This window comes from Amia ocellicauda, chromosome 16, assembly GCF_036373705.1.
Source record: "Amia ocellicauda isolate fAmiCal2 chromosome 16, fAmiCal2.hap1, whole genome shotgun sequence".
Lineage (NCBI taxonomy): Eukaryota > Metazoa > Chordata > Actinopteri > Amiiformes > Amiidae > Amia > Amia ocellicauda.
The window spans coordinates 4522319-4537932 of record NC_089865.1 but is presented as its reverse complement, the minus strand read 5'-3'; the positions used below and the strand labels follow the sequence as shown (position 1 = coordinate 4537932).

Below are 15614 nucleotides of genomic sequence, written 5' to 3'. Positions count from 1 at the left end.
GTGTATATATATATATATATATATATATATAGACATAGCCAGGCTCACTCTTGCAAGCTGTGGGTTGCCAGTGGAAACCAAATTGTGTCTCTGCGAATATATATTTATCTGTATTCGCCACCGGCCCCAGTGAGGGGAAGGTTAATATAATGGTTTCGCCTGAGGACAACAACCTGGCACTGCTTCAAAAACCCGTTAAGTAAGTGAGCTGCACACTGGTGGGTTTTATTTTAAGTCAGACTGCGTAATAACTTGTGACTGGTCGGTTTTTGCTTTCCTTGAGTCAATCAGGGCTCTGCGGAGGGCGTGACATCACTGGTGTGATGTCACTCACTAATTTACTCTTGTGAGTAAATGACATCACCAAGGCGCGGGTTGTTTTTCTTCTGCGTTTTCAGCCACACTGCCAGTTTAGTGTTAACGGTTTAGTTTAGTTTCAATAGTTAGGGTTGTTGTGTTCTTTGTTGTTATTTCAGGGGGAAGTAGCTATTCTGCTCTCCTGACCACAGTGTCCCTTTTGAAGCTTTAATTAACTGTATGCTTAATACATCATTATATGGGCTTTCCATCTTATCAGAGACAAATGTCTGCTTACTAAAGATTTGTGTAGGGTGTATATGATTAGTAAATGAATTGTATCACGTTGTATTAAGTAAACATGCAGTATTAGTTGACGGTATAGCAAAGAAAACGTGTTTGGCCCCTACATTTTTATATAAAGATATAGATACAAACACACACACATATATATAGACACACTCAGGGGAACAATAAACCACACATACATTAGCTACATTAACTAAGCTTTCCCACACAGCATTATGCCCAATGCACAGTTCCAGGAAATTGGACAAGCAGAAATACCTTTTTGTGTGTTTCATTTCCCAAGAAATCTCCTTTCAGTATTTACTTCGGGTTGAGTATTTTTTAAATAACAATTACAACAAAATACTTGAGTACTTTCAAACGTAATGTGCTTTTAAACTGCATCTGTGTTTCCTCATATGTCACAATAAATGTCAGAAGTGGTTTTAGGCTTCTGATCCAAACATATTCAATATTTTAACTACAGGCAAACTCGTCCTGCCTTAAGGCATTCATTAGCCATTCTAACTGAACTGGAGTGCTGGGCTTTGGTCAGAGCGGACACATGGTGATCTGTTAAGTTTGCTAAATATATTAAAGACAGACTTGTTTAATACAAATAAATACCTTGTTTTCACTGCATTACTGTATTTTCTGTGGTGTTTTACTTGATTCTTTAATTCATATGAGGTGCAACCATTACAATATCCAGTTTTATGCCACAGGAATGCAAACCTTTTTCTACAAAAGTGATTCCCACTTGCGATCAGGCAACACCTCATTAACTTTACTTCAAAGCTTAATAACTCATTAAGGTTTGGTCTCGTAGACCAGGGTTTGGCCCGAATCTGTTTTGAGACGGATAGAGGGAACGTAATTCCTGCTTGATGGATCCACAGGGTCTTGTATCCAGTCAGTGTTGGTTTTTCGTGATCCCAATTGACAGGATCAGTGTAACAAATCCTAAATTACACTTGGCAGGGAACCCCTAATTACAAAGTCTGAGCTTAGTGTTTGAAGCTGGTGCTGAATGAAGAAGAGAAATCTCTATTTGAGGGATTGAAGTGTACAAGGGTGACAAAGGCCTCTTTAAACCTTACATAAATCTTTATTCTTCAGAAGCTTTTGTTTAACGTTAATCGAGAAAAACCCAGCAATTGAGATGAATTACCAACAAACAAACAAACTATAAATGAATTGTGTTACAGCTACACATATTATAGTGTACTATGTGGAAGCCCAACACCTCGGCTTGTCTGGGTTCGTACAGTTTTTAGTTAACAAGAAGGATGTGTTTGGTAACAGGTCTCAACTTCGTCTTCTTCCCAGAGGCAATGAATGCATCTCGGGGATTAATTAAGCAGGAACAAGTGCTTCAGCAGAGACACTTTCCAGTGGACATGGGTTTCACTTCACAATAGACATTTTGGGCTGAATATCCAGCACAGTCCAGAAGACACAGCAGGGGGCACAGTTATAAACGCATCTGAAACCTCACCAAGAAAACACTCTTTTGAATGACGCTTACCAGAATCAAAATGAAAATAAAATGAAATTAGCTTAGGCAGAAAGATGAAAGCCATTGCAAGACAGAACTGATTCACATAACATTTTAAAATAAATGTAAAGCCCGGGGGTTCTTCATCGGTGATGTGGTGTGTTGATAACTTAATTATCATTAAGATCAGTTTCCCTGGAGTGGTGAGAACAACCGTCCATGGTTTCTGAATTGGATGATCGCTAGGTTGTCTCATTCACCCATGGATTTTGCTGGGCACTAATTATAAGATGCCATCAGTGACAAGTAAAAATAAATAAATAAATAATAATCTCAATACCTTTGTAAACAAAGTGCTTATTTCCAATTTGTTACCACTATTCCTAGAGCAGATATAGACTGTAAAAATTATGATATGGATCAGTTTAATGTGGCAACGAAAAGGAAATCATTTTGCTATTAACTTAAGGACAGGATTAGATCGAAACTTTGACCCACTTGTCAATCACCAAATCCAAAGATGGCAGCTGATGATGGCTTACTGTTCACAATCATCACAGTGAACCTTTGGTTCAGATGAAGATGAAGATGAAGATTGCGCTTTGCTTAGGTATAACTTTACTGTAAAAATATATAAACCAAATTTGACAATATACACGTGTAACATATTTCTGTTTCTTTAATTACACTGTTTACATTTGATTTCTCTATATATATTTGTTTCTCCTCCTTGTGGCTGTGCTTCGGATAACTGGCTTGTAATCTTCAACAGTATTTGCATTCAGTCCTGTATGTTTGACAGCAACCCAGATCCTAAACAGCTGAGAGCATAATTTAAGCGAGCAGATTTCATCACTCGTATTAGAGATTAGGCCTCCATTTTCATACGAATTGATTTGCAAAGCGAGGGCCTTATGTCAGGGTGTCCTTGTCAGTTCTTAGCATTCGAGTGGATGATAATTGGAGAGCGTGTAAAAGAGCAAGGAGGTATATTATGAGCACAATAAAGATGTTTGATTTTAAATTCGGAGAGCAAGTGGCTGAGGTTTGATTAAGAAGGAAAGGCAGAAGAAAGCTTTGTTATTTAAATACGAGTCAGGCAGAAATGCTGTTTTAAATTGTAGATTGTGAGTACAAGACTTTACTGCATTGTTACTATATCATTAGTTTGTTTGTTCAAAATAATGCCTGTATTTCATTCCCGTGCTGTCTGTCTGTACGGTGCCATCGGTGGGAACTAATTACTGTGAGCATATAATATATATTCTTATATAAGTTAGTCTAATTTCTTCTGCTGATGCACTTTGCAGAAACCATTTAGAATTACAATAGTAATTACTTTATTTAGTTTGAATTTCTCCTTAATAACTTCACATCCTACTAACATTTGCATCTTTTATCAGACCATAAAAGCATTTAATTTCTTCTTTATTTCTTTAATTATGTTTTTGTGACTTACAGCTGATTCTTTCACTGTTATTGTTTCTTCACTGCTGTAGGTTTTCATGCTATGGAGATAGAATAAAAAACAACAACAACCATTGATCAATTTCAGAATGGGGAAAAAAGATTAAAGATTACCCTATCAAATGTTTATTTTGCTCCAGTGGCAATTTCAAGCCCTTTGATAAAAATTAATAAGTCCTAGGGGTTGCAAGGAAGGTAATAAAACAAACCTTATGAAAACCGCGAGCTTCTGAGTCGAACCCTGATAGATTATATTGTTATTTATGTTTATGCATCAGATCCTCGGTCTAATACTGTACCTCACAGTTTTATGCCCTCTGAGATTTATGAAATTCAAGCAGGGTGCCTTTCTTTATCTATTAATCTTTGAATCTTCCAATTGTCAGACGCTATCATCTGCAATGAAGTGTAACAAGTCTCCGCAATCTGACGGAGGCGCGGTGCGATTGTTCTAAAGCTGGTCATGGGTTTGTCTTGTTAACTGTGTTCTTCCCCCGCACTGTACTTTGCAAGTCCCTGCACTTACATACACCAGACAACAAGACATGCTTCAAACATATCATCCGATCGGGGCGTCTGGAAAACTGACAGATGAAGTTGTTGGGACCCTCGCCTCGAGGACTGTCTGAAGCTTCTCTATGTGGCTTGAGTTTGGTTCACAGCCATACTGGAAGCAAAATATATGTATCCAGACCCTTGATATATATATGTGTGTGTGTGTGTGTGTGTGTATTGAAGCATATTGATCTCGTTCAGCGATGCAAGCTCAAAGATGTTGATTTTATCTGTAATGCTGTCTAATTGTGCTTCTGCTTCAGACTGTATTTAAAGAAAGTAATTTGTTGATCTGTCACTAGAAAGAAAATCGTAATGCCTCGATTGTTTTTAAAGTGCCTCAAGATATGCAAAACGCTACCGGCTCTTTAAGAAGCATCTGGGACCCTTGAGCCTGTTAAGTTTGATCCCAATAACTGCATTTTTAACCTATAAACCCTGAATGTATTCTTCTTGTGAACCCAAACGTTGGAAACCGGAGCAACTGCTAGCATCGCTACCAGAGAAGAAACCTAATTCCATTAATTTATAATATATATTCTTTTGACAGTGGAAAAAATGTTGTTTGTTTTATAAATTGATAGTTACTGCAGTATCTGGTCATTACTTGCAAATGAAACTTTTACTTTAATACCCCTCGGGTACTTACTCAAGGTGACTTTGATATCTCTTCTGAGGGAGGAGAGTCACGCCAGAATCAGACCTTCGGGCTTCAGCCAGTGAATACTTGGGCTGCAGTAACATAAAAAAAGAGAAAGGAAGAAAAAAATCTTAGTCTCTGCTTGCTTTATTGTATTTTAAAGATCTTTTATGGAACACGAGAAATGGAAGAAGGGAAAAAAATCCCTATACCAGCAATAAAGTTGCCCTTGAGGGCCCATAGTTTCATAAATCATGTGTTTTATTATACTGTATTTGCAGTTAAGCAGATCTGAAGAAATACACAGAGAAAACCATTGGTAATTAGTCTGCAGATTAATATGTGGAAATACATTTGGTTTAGCATTCCTCCGGAGTGCAATAGAAATAAAGAATAGAGTATATAATCAAATAGTGTGTGAATATTAATGTAAAAAAATCCTCTGAGTCCCAAGCTCCCCAATGCAATTATTTTCTATTCACATTAATTATTCCTAACAGATGACATTAATGACTTTGAGTTAAAACCCGTGTAAGGAAGCCCAACACAAGATCAATGCTATTTAGAAAAGGGTCACTTTTAAACTCACACATTGGGTCTGAAGTAATCTCATCTAAAACAGCTGCCGAGTCTCGCAAGGTTAACAATCTGGAGTATTTTAATAATGCTAATGACACAGCTGTCTTTACCTGCTCTTACAAGGCTTTCGAAAATACCACACGTTGTTTTATTGTTCACACTTTTTAACATCCCCAGGGAGCCAATGCTTATATAACACTTTCCAAAGTTAAGTCCATTTTCTTCTGTTCTGATTTGTATTACTTTTCTTTACAAATCTAACACATAACAGCTTTCAAGTGATTTCATGTTTGTTGTTATATTACAAAACCAAATTAGCCTGTGCAGTTTCAATGTATCATACTATTAAATTATTTTTTTTCTGTATATGCCGTGATATTTTCTTCTTGTACGTGAGTCCAGTATCATTAAAGATCAAGTTAAGCTTTTTGGTTTACATTTTCAATACTAATGTTTGTGTTGTTGTTGTTTTTGTAGAAACTGCATTCCCGAATCATGGACTTATCTGCTGGAGATCTGCTTTTGGAGCCGGAGAGAAGTAAAAGTTTCCTGCAATCTCGAATCCCAGAAACACCATTTCACGTGAGAAACAACCCTTCCCATTTCTTTTAAACCCACCTCTTCTCTAGATACGTCTGGCTAAGGCCTGGGAAATAAAAAAAACAGCCCTCCTCCTATTCCTCTTAAAACACGGACCCATCCCTCCCATCTCTGAAACTCAATATCACGTCCCCGGCTGATGGAGCGAACCAGAAGTGTCACTTTGCACAGAGAGAAATAAATCCAAGTCATATTCCTAGAACACTGTTTTGAGTATTGATTACAGATCATCATCTCTGTGAGGAAAAAAAAAGGCCAAGAAGCTTTTTTGTAAAAGACAGCATAGCATATTACTCATCCTACTTTTATTATATATATTATGCATGAACTTTTAAAAAATTCATGTGCTAAGCTGCTTTAAGGGGGGTTGGAATGAAGTATTATATTGGCAGGTGAAGCAGAAGCTACTGGCCGGGCTTGGTCTCTTAAGTATTACCGCCTTCTGAAGTGGAGAGAAGAAAACAAGCGTTACTGAATTGGGAGGTTAGAAAACATTATTAATGGCTCATACATGTGTGGTACAAAAGTATCCACAAAACCAGTTTGTATAATCTGTTTACTGTGCCTCTGAAAACTAAAGGTTTTCCATCAAAGTAAGATAGTACAAGTATGACTGTTTATGAAAGCTTTACGCTCGGCTGCAATGCCTACAATTAGTATCTTGAGAAATCAGAAATTGACTATAAACTCTTGTTAAGCCAGAAAGTGGATAAAGTAAAGAGCAGATATTAGGTATAATTATAATTTTAGCTTTTAGGCAAACATCTGCTAAACTAATTCAGTAAACAACATTAGGGTTTTCCCTTTGCCCTGTTTCACAAGACACATAGCGTTGCAAATAAAGATTTGAATCAGTGAGCTCTTAATTTCTGGAAGGTTTAATAGGTGTATTAACTGGGATGTTTTTAAAATAGCAATTTCTTCCCATCCGACTCAATAAATAACACCGCGATACAGAACTGCAGCTGTAAAATGCTATCTGTTCTTCATTACGCTCTCGCTCGGAGCCGGCCTTTAGTCACAGTCAGCCGAAATCAGTTTTGGAGAACGGCGATAACTGCCCGGGCTCCGAAGGCAGCGGCGGGCTGTCAATAAACCACATAGGCAGAGAAGCTCAGCTGTCCGGCGCTGACAAAAAGATGGATGGTGCTACATCAGAGAGTTTCTTATATAAAGGATTGAAGGAGATAGGAAACCAAAATTAGACTACAATGGAGAAGTTTCACTCTCAGCGGACTCTCCCCCCAGCTTCCAAATTAATTTAACTTGTTCAGCCCATAGTGCCTCATCTGTTATATATATTTTTTACCATAATGCAGTTGTCAAAATGTACTTCCATGGCTGTAACCTTGCTGCAGACCCATTGTGTGTGTTTGCACTTCTCAAATGCATTCATAATGATGATTCATGTCCCATAAACGTGTAGTATATTGTTGTAAGTTAAAAGCAGACGATTTTAGAATTGGTTGACGCTATAACATACTGGGACATTTTCACATACGTAAGGATTTAAAAGATGAAGGTTTGTTCCAGTTCTTGTCCTAAAGTCATAAAGCCAAATTAGCCAAGTTATTGTGGGGAATAGCCCACGGCAGATAGCAGGGTTTATTTTTATTTTTACAAATGTGTAACTTCTATATCGATTCCCAAACCACATTATTGTTTTTATCTCATTGGGCATTTGACAGGATAGTGGCAATTTATTTGTCTTAAAGTCAGGATTTAGTTTTTTTGTTTAAGGGAGAAAACCAGGATGGAATTAATATTTCTGTTCTTCACAATAAAACTGTAGACTAATAAAGATGGATCTCCAATTGTATTTACGGTGCAACTTGTACAATCGCATTCTTTGGTGAAATATACCCCTTTCCGACAGATTTTGCGAATACATGTATCTGTTTACTACTGCCACAGATTGGCAATTAAGTTACCTTCACAATTGTGGTGTTTCCATTGGAGTGTGGTTTGGACGCATGATTTGTTTGCTCCCCAGTGTTTTTAATGGTTATTGTTTAATTCTCTTGCTTAGTCTTAATAGTGACACAGTAATTCATCTCTTACCCGCTCACTTCACTTTCGGGACAATGCCGTGACAAATCACCATATTTATTGGCAGGTAGATAGGTTAGGCACCGCATTAATCATCTGCCACTCATCGTCTCGTAGCGCCCACAAGTTTTTTCTCAAGTTCTGGTCTCCGCGATGGTAATGAGTTTAGGTCTAGTGCAGGGGGATAAGCAAAGTGAATCATAATTCAAACTGATAGAGAGATATCAGTCCACGTTCTCATTAGTACCATTCTGTTGGCATGCATCTTCACAAGCCCCTCCTATTGAGTGCGTATCCCACCGTTACGATCTCCATCAGTACCAATGACAGTAACCCACCACAGATGACCTTGTGCTGGTCGCTGTCACTGCCCACCAGGACGCTAACGACAGGCACTCGGCTAATTGGTTTCGGTTAGGGTGTCTGTAATCTACGGCTGCTTTTCGCTCTTTGAAGAGGGCTACCTTACTGGCACCAGATATCAGCGTACCCCGATCAAGAGCAGCATAACCATTTTTCCCTCTGAATAAACACTGAACGACTGTGCTTTTCCCCTGAGTTTCCCTGCGAAATGTAAAAACAGAAAGAGGCCAGTCAACATGTGACATTCTCAATGGCAATATTCGCTGCCAGATACTGTAGCAGAAATTTGCTGTTTTTGTGTGTGTTTGTTTGTTTGATCTTGAATGTGATTTCCCCATAGAAAAAATAGCTGGAGGCGTAACTGACAAGGTGTCACAAAATAATTAAATCAGCGAATCAACTCGTCATCAGTGGTGGCATTTGCATGCAATCCAGGAAACATGTGACACGTTAAAAATCTAATTGTATGAAATAGGTGTTATTATGTAGCTTAATACTTTTAATATATAATGATAACATACCAGATATATACCAGAGAAGATGATTGAGAAAGATACCTATGCAAGGACTAGCAAATATAGTTTCAAAACAAATCAGCAACACGTTTGAAGGGTCTGAGCTTCACGTGAAATTCTCCTTGAGCTTCAACTCAAAACGACCCACCCAAGTGGTTGCATATGTATCGTCTATTGTACACAATCTGTGTGTGTCTCCAAGAAGTACAAGAAGCAATGTACCAGACTGGTGGAATAAACACATTTATTTTATTTTTTATTTTGCTGTTTTTTTCAGCCATCGCCTCTCTGACATTAATTCAATCTCCGGCAAACTGCGGAGGGATGCGCTGTACCCTCTCCCCTGAACTGAAGGATAATTACGTCTTTATATGTGTTTGCAGGAATCCCAGCAGAATGTAAAACCTGGCGTCCCGGTCGTGAAGTGCCAGAGTCAATTAAGTCTGACAGTTCCCACTCAACTGTACCCGCGCAGCAGCTGCAGCAGCAGCGAACTGTCCCTCTCGAGCGCCTGCAGCGAGTTTTCCAGCGGCTCCTACACGTGGAACGACGGGAAGTCGTGCAGCAGAGTGGTAACGCGATAGCCCTCCTTTAACAATGTTTTGGGGGGGATTTAATCAGAGCTGTGAGTTACGGCCACTGATTTCAATGTAGATTTAAGTGGGGGAGGGAAATGTAATAGATCTGTGTGCTATGTTTAATTAAGATATCCCACAGTGTTATCTCGCATAAAGTGTGTTTCTGACGATATACGGCCATGGTGAATAGGAAATCAAGGCATATACATGGTATAATGCACACATTGATAGATCCACCAAGTGCCAAGTTTAATATATGCTGGTAGCTTAGTTTTTTTTTTCATATTTCAAGTTCAAGGTGCAGCCGATGTGTCACACTGTTGAAGCCCATATGTCCTCTCCATATCTGCAAGCAAAAGTAATAAGAAATGTATCGCATCTCGCAGCCCAGCACAGCCACGAGCTGATAACGGCAATACATATCTTTGACCCATGAAACACAATACAAGGAAATCTCTACTCTGGAAATGAATCCTCGCTGCGGCGCAGGTTACAGCAGAAACACAGATAGGACATTGATTTCTCCGCAGTGTGTCCGTGTTTTTGTGTGAAAGTCTGTCTGAGGAGTAAAGGCTGGAGTAGTGTTATTAGAAGTAGGAATCATTAAAGCACCAGCGCAGTGATTTTCTTAATACTTTTCTCTCTCTGGGATTTTTATTTTGCTCTATCTTTGGATGCATTGCATTGTTCGGACTCAGTTGCGTTGATCCTACCCTAAGGCTGGGTCTAGGAAGTCATTTCGTTACCTCGCTGCGTGGAGGATACATGCATTTAAACACGAACAACCGGGAGATCTGGTGAAAATTAAATTGGCTAAACCCATGTATAATCCTGGTTCGTGTTATGTAGAAAATATAATCAGATATCGAATCACAACAGCCTTCATGATTTGAGTGTGTTGAACTGTTACACACGGTCTGCGCCACCTGCTTTCAAAAGGTGTCATGGATTATAATTGCGGACTGATTGATGGCCTGTCAGAATGATTGATGTCGGCTATCTGTTGTCCTGATTTGTAGGTGTTGGCTTCCTAGCCTCAAAACAGGACAAGTATGTAGAGTCATAAACGTTTGTGAGTTATTTCAGGTATGCTGTGAACGCGCCACTGCAAACTAAATATAATACACATCTATATCATCCTCTAAAAGTATTTTTTTACTGACAACACTTGTAGGAAAGTCATACTGTTTCTGTTTGAGTGGGAATAATTAAATAACAGCAGACATCCTCACCCAGTTTCCATGAGAAACATTTGCACAGCATTAAAACGTGATTAAAAACCTAAGCAACAGAATATCCACTCAAAGTTCTAATTAGGGGAGATAATTGCTGAGCACATTTTACATTTACACCCCCCACCCCCCATCTTTTTTATAATAATGACTTAATTCACTTGTTATTGTGTTTTTAAGGATGGCATTGCATATGTGGAGGACTAATGCTAGGTGTCTCTCTGTTTCTGTGTCTTTCCACCACAGTCATCGCAGACCTGGGAGAAGAGAGTCAGTATCGGCTCTTCGGCACCCAGCAGCATCTCCAGTCCCGCGGAAGAGCAGCCCCCCACCAGGAAGAAAGAAAGTCACATCCTCGAAGGCCTCAAGAAGCTTCAGAAGAGGAAGCCAATGGAACCATCTTCTCTCATATCGAAATGGGGCTACAAAGACTGTATGAACTCTAATGAGGGGATCTATTCTCCTGGCGTAAAGTGTGTGGGGAGAGGCGTCCCCAAATCCCACACGCCCAGCAAACCCACGGGACTGTGCCCGAATCGCGAGCATGGGAAGAAGTTCACCTACGACTCCGACTCCCACGATGACGCGGATGACGAATCGACCAACGCTCCTCCTCTGCGGCACGAGATTCCCAGCAAGGACTGCCGGACGTACTCCAAGAAGCTGACCCACAGCATCTCGGATAGCCTCTTCAGCTGGGAGCAGCGCGGGAAGGTGGCGACGGGGAATCCCTCTTACTTCAACTCGAGAGAGAGGCCGGAGAAACTCACGAGCTTCATCAACGGCTTCCTCTCGGGGGAGAATAGTCGCGCGATCCTCGGCCCGCCCGTGCTGCGGTTGGAAGCGAGCCCCACCGAGATGGACTGCAACCTCCAGTTCTCCGACATTGACGATCTAGAAGTCCTGGAGGAGTTGCGTATCGAGAGCAGCGACGAGAAAAGCACCGCGGTGACCCGACTGGCTGAGAAACAAGGGAGGGAAGCAAAGAGGCTTTCAGGAGAAATAGACAAACAGACACTGCAATGTGAGAAGGATCAAGGCAGACTTCAGCCACCAGACATCAGGCCAAAGACTTTTAATTTGATAAAGCAGCATAAGATAGTGAAAAATACGTCGTCTGAAGAATGTATTACTGTGATATTTGATGCGGAAGACGGGGAGCCCATTGAGCTCAGTTCACAGCAGACTGGAGTCGTCTCTGTGACTAGAAATGAGATTTCTGTGAACCAGCAGCAGAGCGTAGCCAGTGCTGAATATACTGAGCTGATACCTCAGGGAAGGTCTAATTGTCAGAAAGGAAGCAATGCAAGGAACTACAGCGTCTTAGAATCCCCAGAAAGCCAAGCCGAGCAACAGCCGGACAATATGGCACATAAAAATGCAATCCTCCCGAGTGCGTGTGCTGACGCGCCTTCTGAAAGACTGCCAACGCACTTTCCCAAGCCACAGAAATTAATAAAACCCTCTTACAATAGTACTCATAAAATTAATCCTGTCTCTCCTATGCACAGTTCTTCCAGTCAGAAGGCAAACCTGACCAAAATACCGAGCCGAGGAAAGGGCTCCCCGCAGAAGGTGTCCAAAGCCTCTGTCAATGACACCAGCAATAACAACGGGACCTCCAGTTCTGCATTTCAGGAGAAGTCACCTTCTTCTCCTCCTGTCAAGCTGTCCAGGTTCATAAAGCCACCGGGTGGCGGTTGTGTCCAGAACCCGAAAGCAGAACCGGGGGTTTCAAAGCTCAATTCGCAACCTCAGCAGAGCTCCAAAATCCCCTGCCGCAATGAGTGGGGAAAGGGCTCTTCCACCACAATGCCGGGCTCCCCTCTGCTACCCCGGCGTCACTTAGAGCCGGTTGACTATGGAGAGCAACCGACGAGAGACAGGCACTGTGACTCCGCGCACACCGAACTCAGGTCTCCCTCCCCTCCCCCGCCGCCGGGCCGCTCGGCTTCCTTGCTTATACGACCAAACTATGAAAATGCACCCCTAGCACTTAAACCTCACCTCCCGGCATCAAATGCTTTAAGAGGAGGCCCTCCCAGTTCTCAGATGCACCTCCACCACCCCTTGCCTCTACCTGATACGCAGCATCCAAACCCTCACAAGAGTCCAGACTCGGCAAGTCTTGATGACGGCCATTGTCCCGAGATGGCACCGCAGAAGCTTGTGGACAACGCCAGTCAGCACCTGCAGAGGCCTCCGGGGACATATCAGACCCCGACAAAAGGGTCGCCCAAACGGGTTCCAGCCAAACTCTACCATCCTTCTCCTGCTCCGGGATGTGTCTCCGATTTCTGTGAAAATGCATCAAAAAGCTCAAAAGTGCACAATTCTCAGAGAGGCTGTTCACTACAGAGCGCCTTCTCCACTAAGAAAGGGCCGTCCTGTGAGAATGGCTTTCCTCTTCTGTATAAAACATCGAGCAGCTTGCCGATATCACTTCAGGGTCACTCACAGACTATTCCTGAAGCTCACGGGGTTCAGACACATCCCTCCCCGGTGACACGGACCTCACCAAGCACTGGTGTCAGCCTTCAGAACTCGGAAGAGAAGGTCTCGAAGACCCGTATCCCCATTGGCCTCAAAGCCTTTGTTAAATCACCGCCATTGCTGAGAAAAAGCTCCACGGTACCAGGAAAGCAGGAGAAAGACAATATCAATTCAGCTTCCAGAGGCACGGTGACATCAAGCAACTTTAACAACTGTGATGCATCACAGGGAAGCAGGCACTTTGAAATGGTGAGCGCAAAGTCTGACCAGGAGATCAAGACCGACATGCTCGGCAGTCCCACGAGCGGAGAAACGCATTCGTTGGCGTTATCTGAAAACGGCGGCCCTTTTTTTGATAAAGGCGATGGTGAGAGTAGACTGTTCAAGAGGTCGGTTTCGGTCACTAATAAAACCCACCTGAAGCCAGCGCTGGGGATGAATGGAGCCAAAGCTCGCAGCCAGAGCTTCAGTACACATTCTGGGGAGAAACCATGCACCAACGTCATGGATGGTCCGGGTAAGATTCGAACGCAGATCATAACAAACACGGCCGAGAGAGGCAACTCCTTGACCAGGCAAAATTCTCTAATCGACGGTTTCCAGCTGAAGCCGGGCAGTGGTCCGTGTGAAAGTCCATCTCACTCTCCGAGAGGGGTCGATTGCTCCTATAACAGACAAGGCTCTCATGGGAGTATGAGCAGCTCAAGCAGCCACCATGGCAGTCCAAGTAAAATAGCCTCTCGGACCACTCCGAAGGGCGACAGCACTAGAAATGCATCTAAGGCTGATGGAAGCAAGTCTCCACCCCAAAAAGAAGCACGTAGTCTACCTCTCGCCGACAGGTTCGGACTTAAAAACTCAAGACAACCTGTTAAAGTTGCGTCACACCCGCAGTTTCATATCGTGACATCGCCCGTCTTTGTCCCGGAGATGTCAGCAGAAGCTGTTGGGAGCAGGTTGCTAAGCCCGAATAAACTTGAGATGATCAGGCCTGTGAAAAACCAGGACAACCCCAGCAAAGCACCAGAAGTACCGGAAAAACTCGTGAGTCCCTCGGTGTCCACGATAGAAGAGAAAGTCATGATGGGCATCCAGGAGAACATGCAGAAAGGCCATGGGCAGGACAAGACGCCAGCTTCCGAAACCAAGCAGAAGACCGGTCCATCGTTGGCCAACTGGTTTGGCTTCCGGAAGAGCAAGCTCCCTGCCCTGAGTGGCAAGAAGGCAGACGCGTCCAAAGCAAAAGACGAGAAGAAGGACCTCAAGATCGGATCAGTATTAGGAGGGAAGCAGGTGAAGGCCGACAAAAAGAAAGATAAGAAGAAAAACGAGCCACAGTCTAAAGACAGTCAAGAGCAGACAAAGAAGTCAGAGAATGGAGATAAACTGGGTTCGATCATTGACCATTGCAATAGCCAGATGGGACAACCAGGGAAGCTGATCCAGTGTTCGACTACATGCATCGGGAAGGAGCAGTTTATGAAGGAGCTACTGAACAGGTAGAAATACTTTTTGTTCAGTAAAACTCAAACAGTTTCTCTGTGGTGTAATATAAGTTGTGTGGGAGTGTAAACAGTCACAATTCTTGAATAGACGAAGATAACTCGATTTTGTTTGATTTATTCTCATTTGATATTTGCCGTAAGCATTTGTTAAAAATGGATTATGTTAAAGTTCATATGAATGTATAATAATTAACGAACAGCTGTTTCCTAGAAATGCTTCTGACTTTATTTTCATATCCATTCTCAACTCGTGCACATAATTGCTTCTAATTACGGTGGGAAATAGTTTGTTTTAATACACAGCAGACACAAGTAAACACTTTTATTGCATCTGTGGATGTTATTAATAATAATCCACCTCTAAATAGTCATTTTAATTTCCAAGCCAGATGCTAAATATATTTTTTATTTGTTGTGTAATTCCGTTGCACATTTACCTCAATTGAAATAATAACCTTCTCTGCGTTAAGTGCAATTTAAACATGTGCTGGAAATGTTCTAGTAAATTGGCTTTTTATGATGTTGACATATCTGACTAGTTGTCATTGTTAAGATGCATGTCTCCGAATGTGTGTGTTAACTAAAATGTGACTCTCAAAGGCACACTGTATATGATGTATTTCTTTTGAAAGCTTTATCACAAAAACCTAGTTGCCTGTCTTGAGACAGCTTTTAGATTAAGTGACCGCCTTTGCAGTTGCTCCGACCGGAGGCCATCGTGGCAGTCACCAGACATGATCCATGCCTCGCCTGCGTGTCCTGCGGCAATCTCGGATAGAAAAATATATCATTACGTGTTCTCGAATAAATTGATATACTAGCTTAAATTGTAACCGACAGATTTTATCAAGACTAGTTAGAAACATTTATCACTCAAAGAGTCCAGAGACAGGGAGATGCAAAGGGGGTTATTTTAAACATTAAAGCGGAGGGAGCAGCCAGCAGATTGAAGAAG

The 15614-nt window shown here is 41.8% G+C and overlaps 1 protein-coding gene across 6 annotated transcripts in view; it reads left to right on the top strand.

Annotated features, from left to right (window-relative positions):
- Positions 1-15614, top strand: part of LOC136711978 (nck-associated protein 5) — a 187571-nt gene that overhangs the window by 144530 nt on the left and 27427 nt on the right. For all 6 annotated transcript variants that reach the window (XM_066688605.1, XM_066688607.1, XM_066688608.1 and 3 more), the window contains 3 exons: positions 5802-5906; positions 9235-9423; positions 10908-14653. In XM_066688605.1, the coding sequence (XP_066544702.1) occupies positions 5802-5906; positions 9235-9423; positions 10908-14653 (4040 nt within the window). The remainder of the gene's footprint in view (positions 1-5801; positions 5907-9234; positions 9424-10907; positions 14654-15614) is intronic.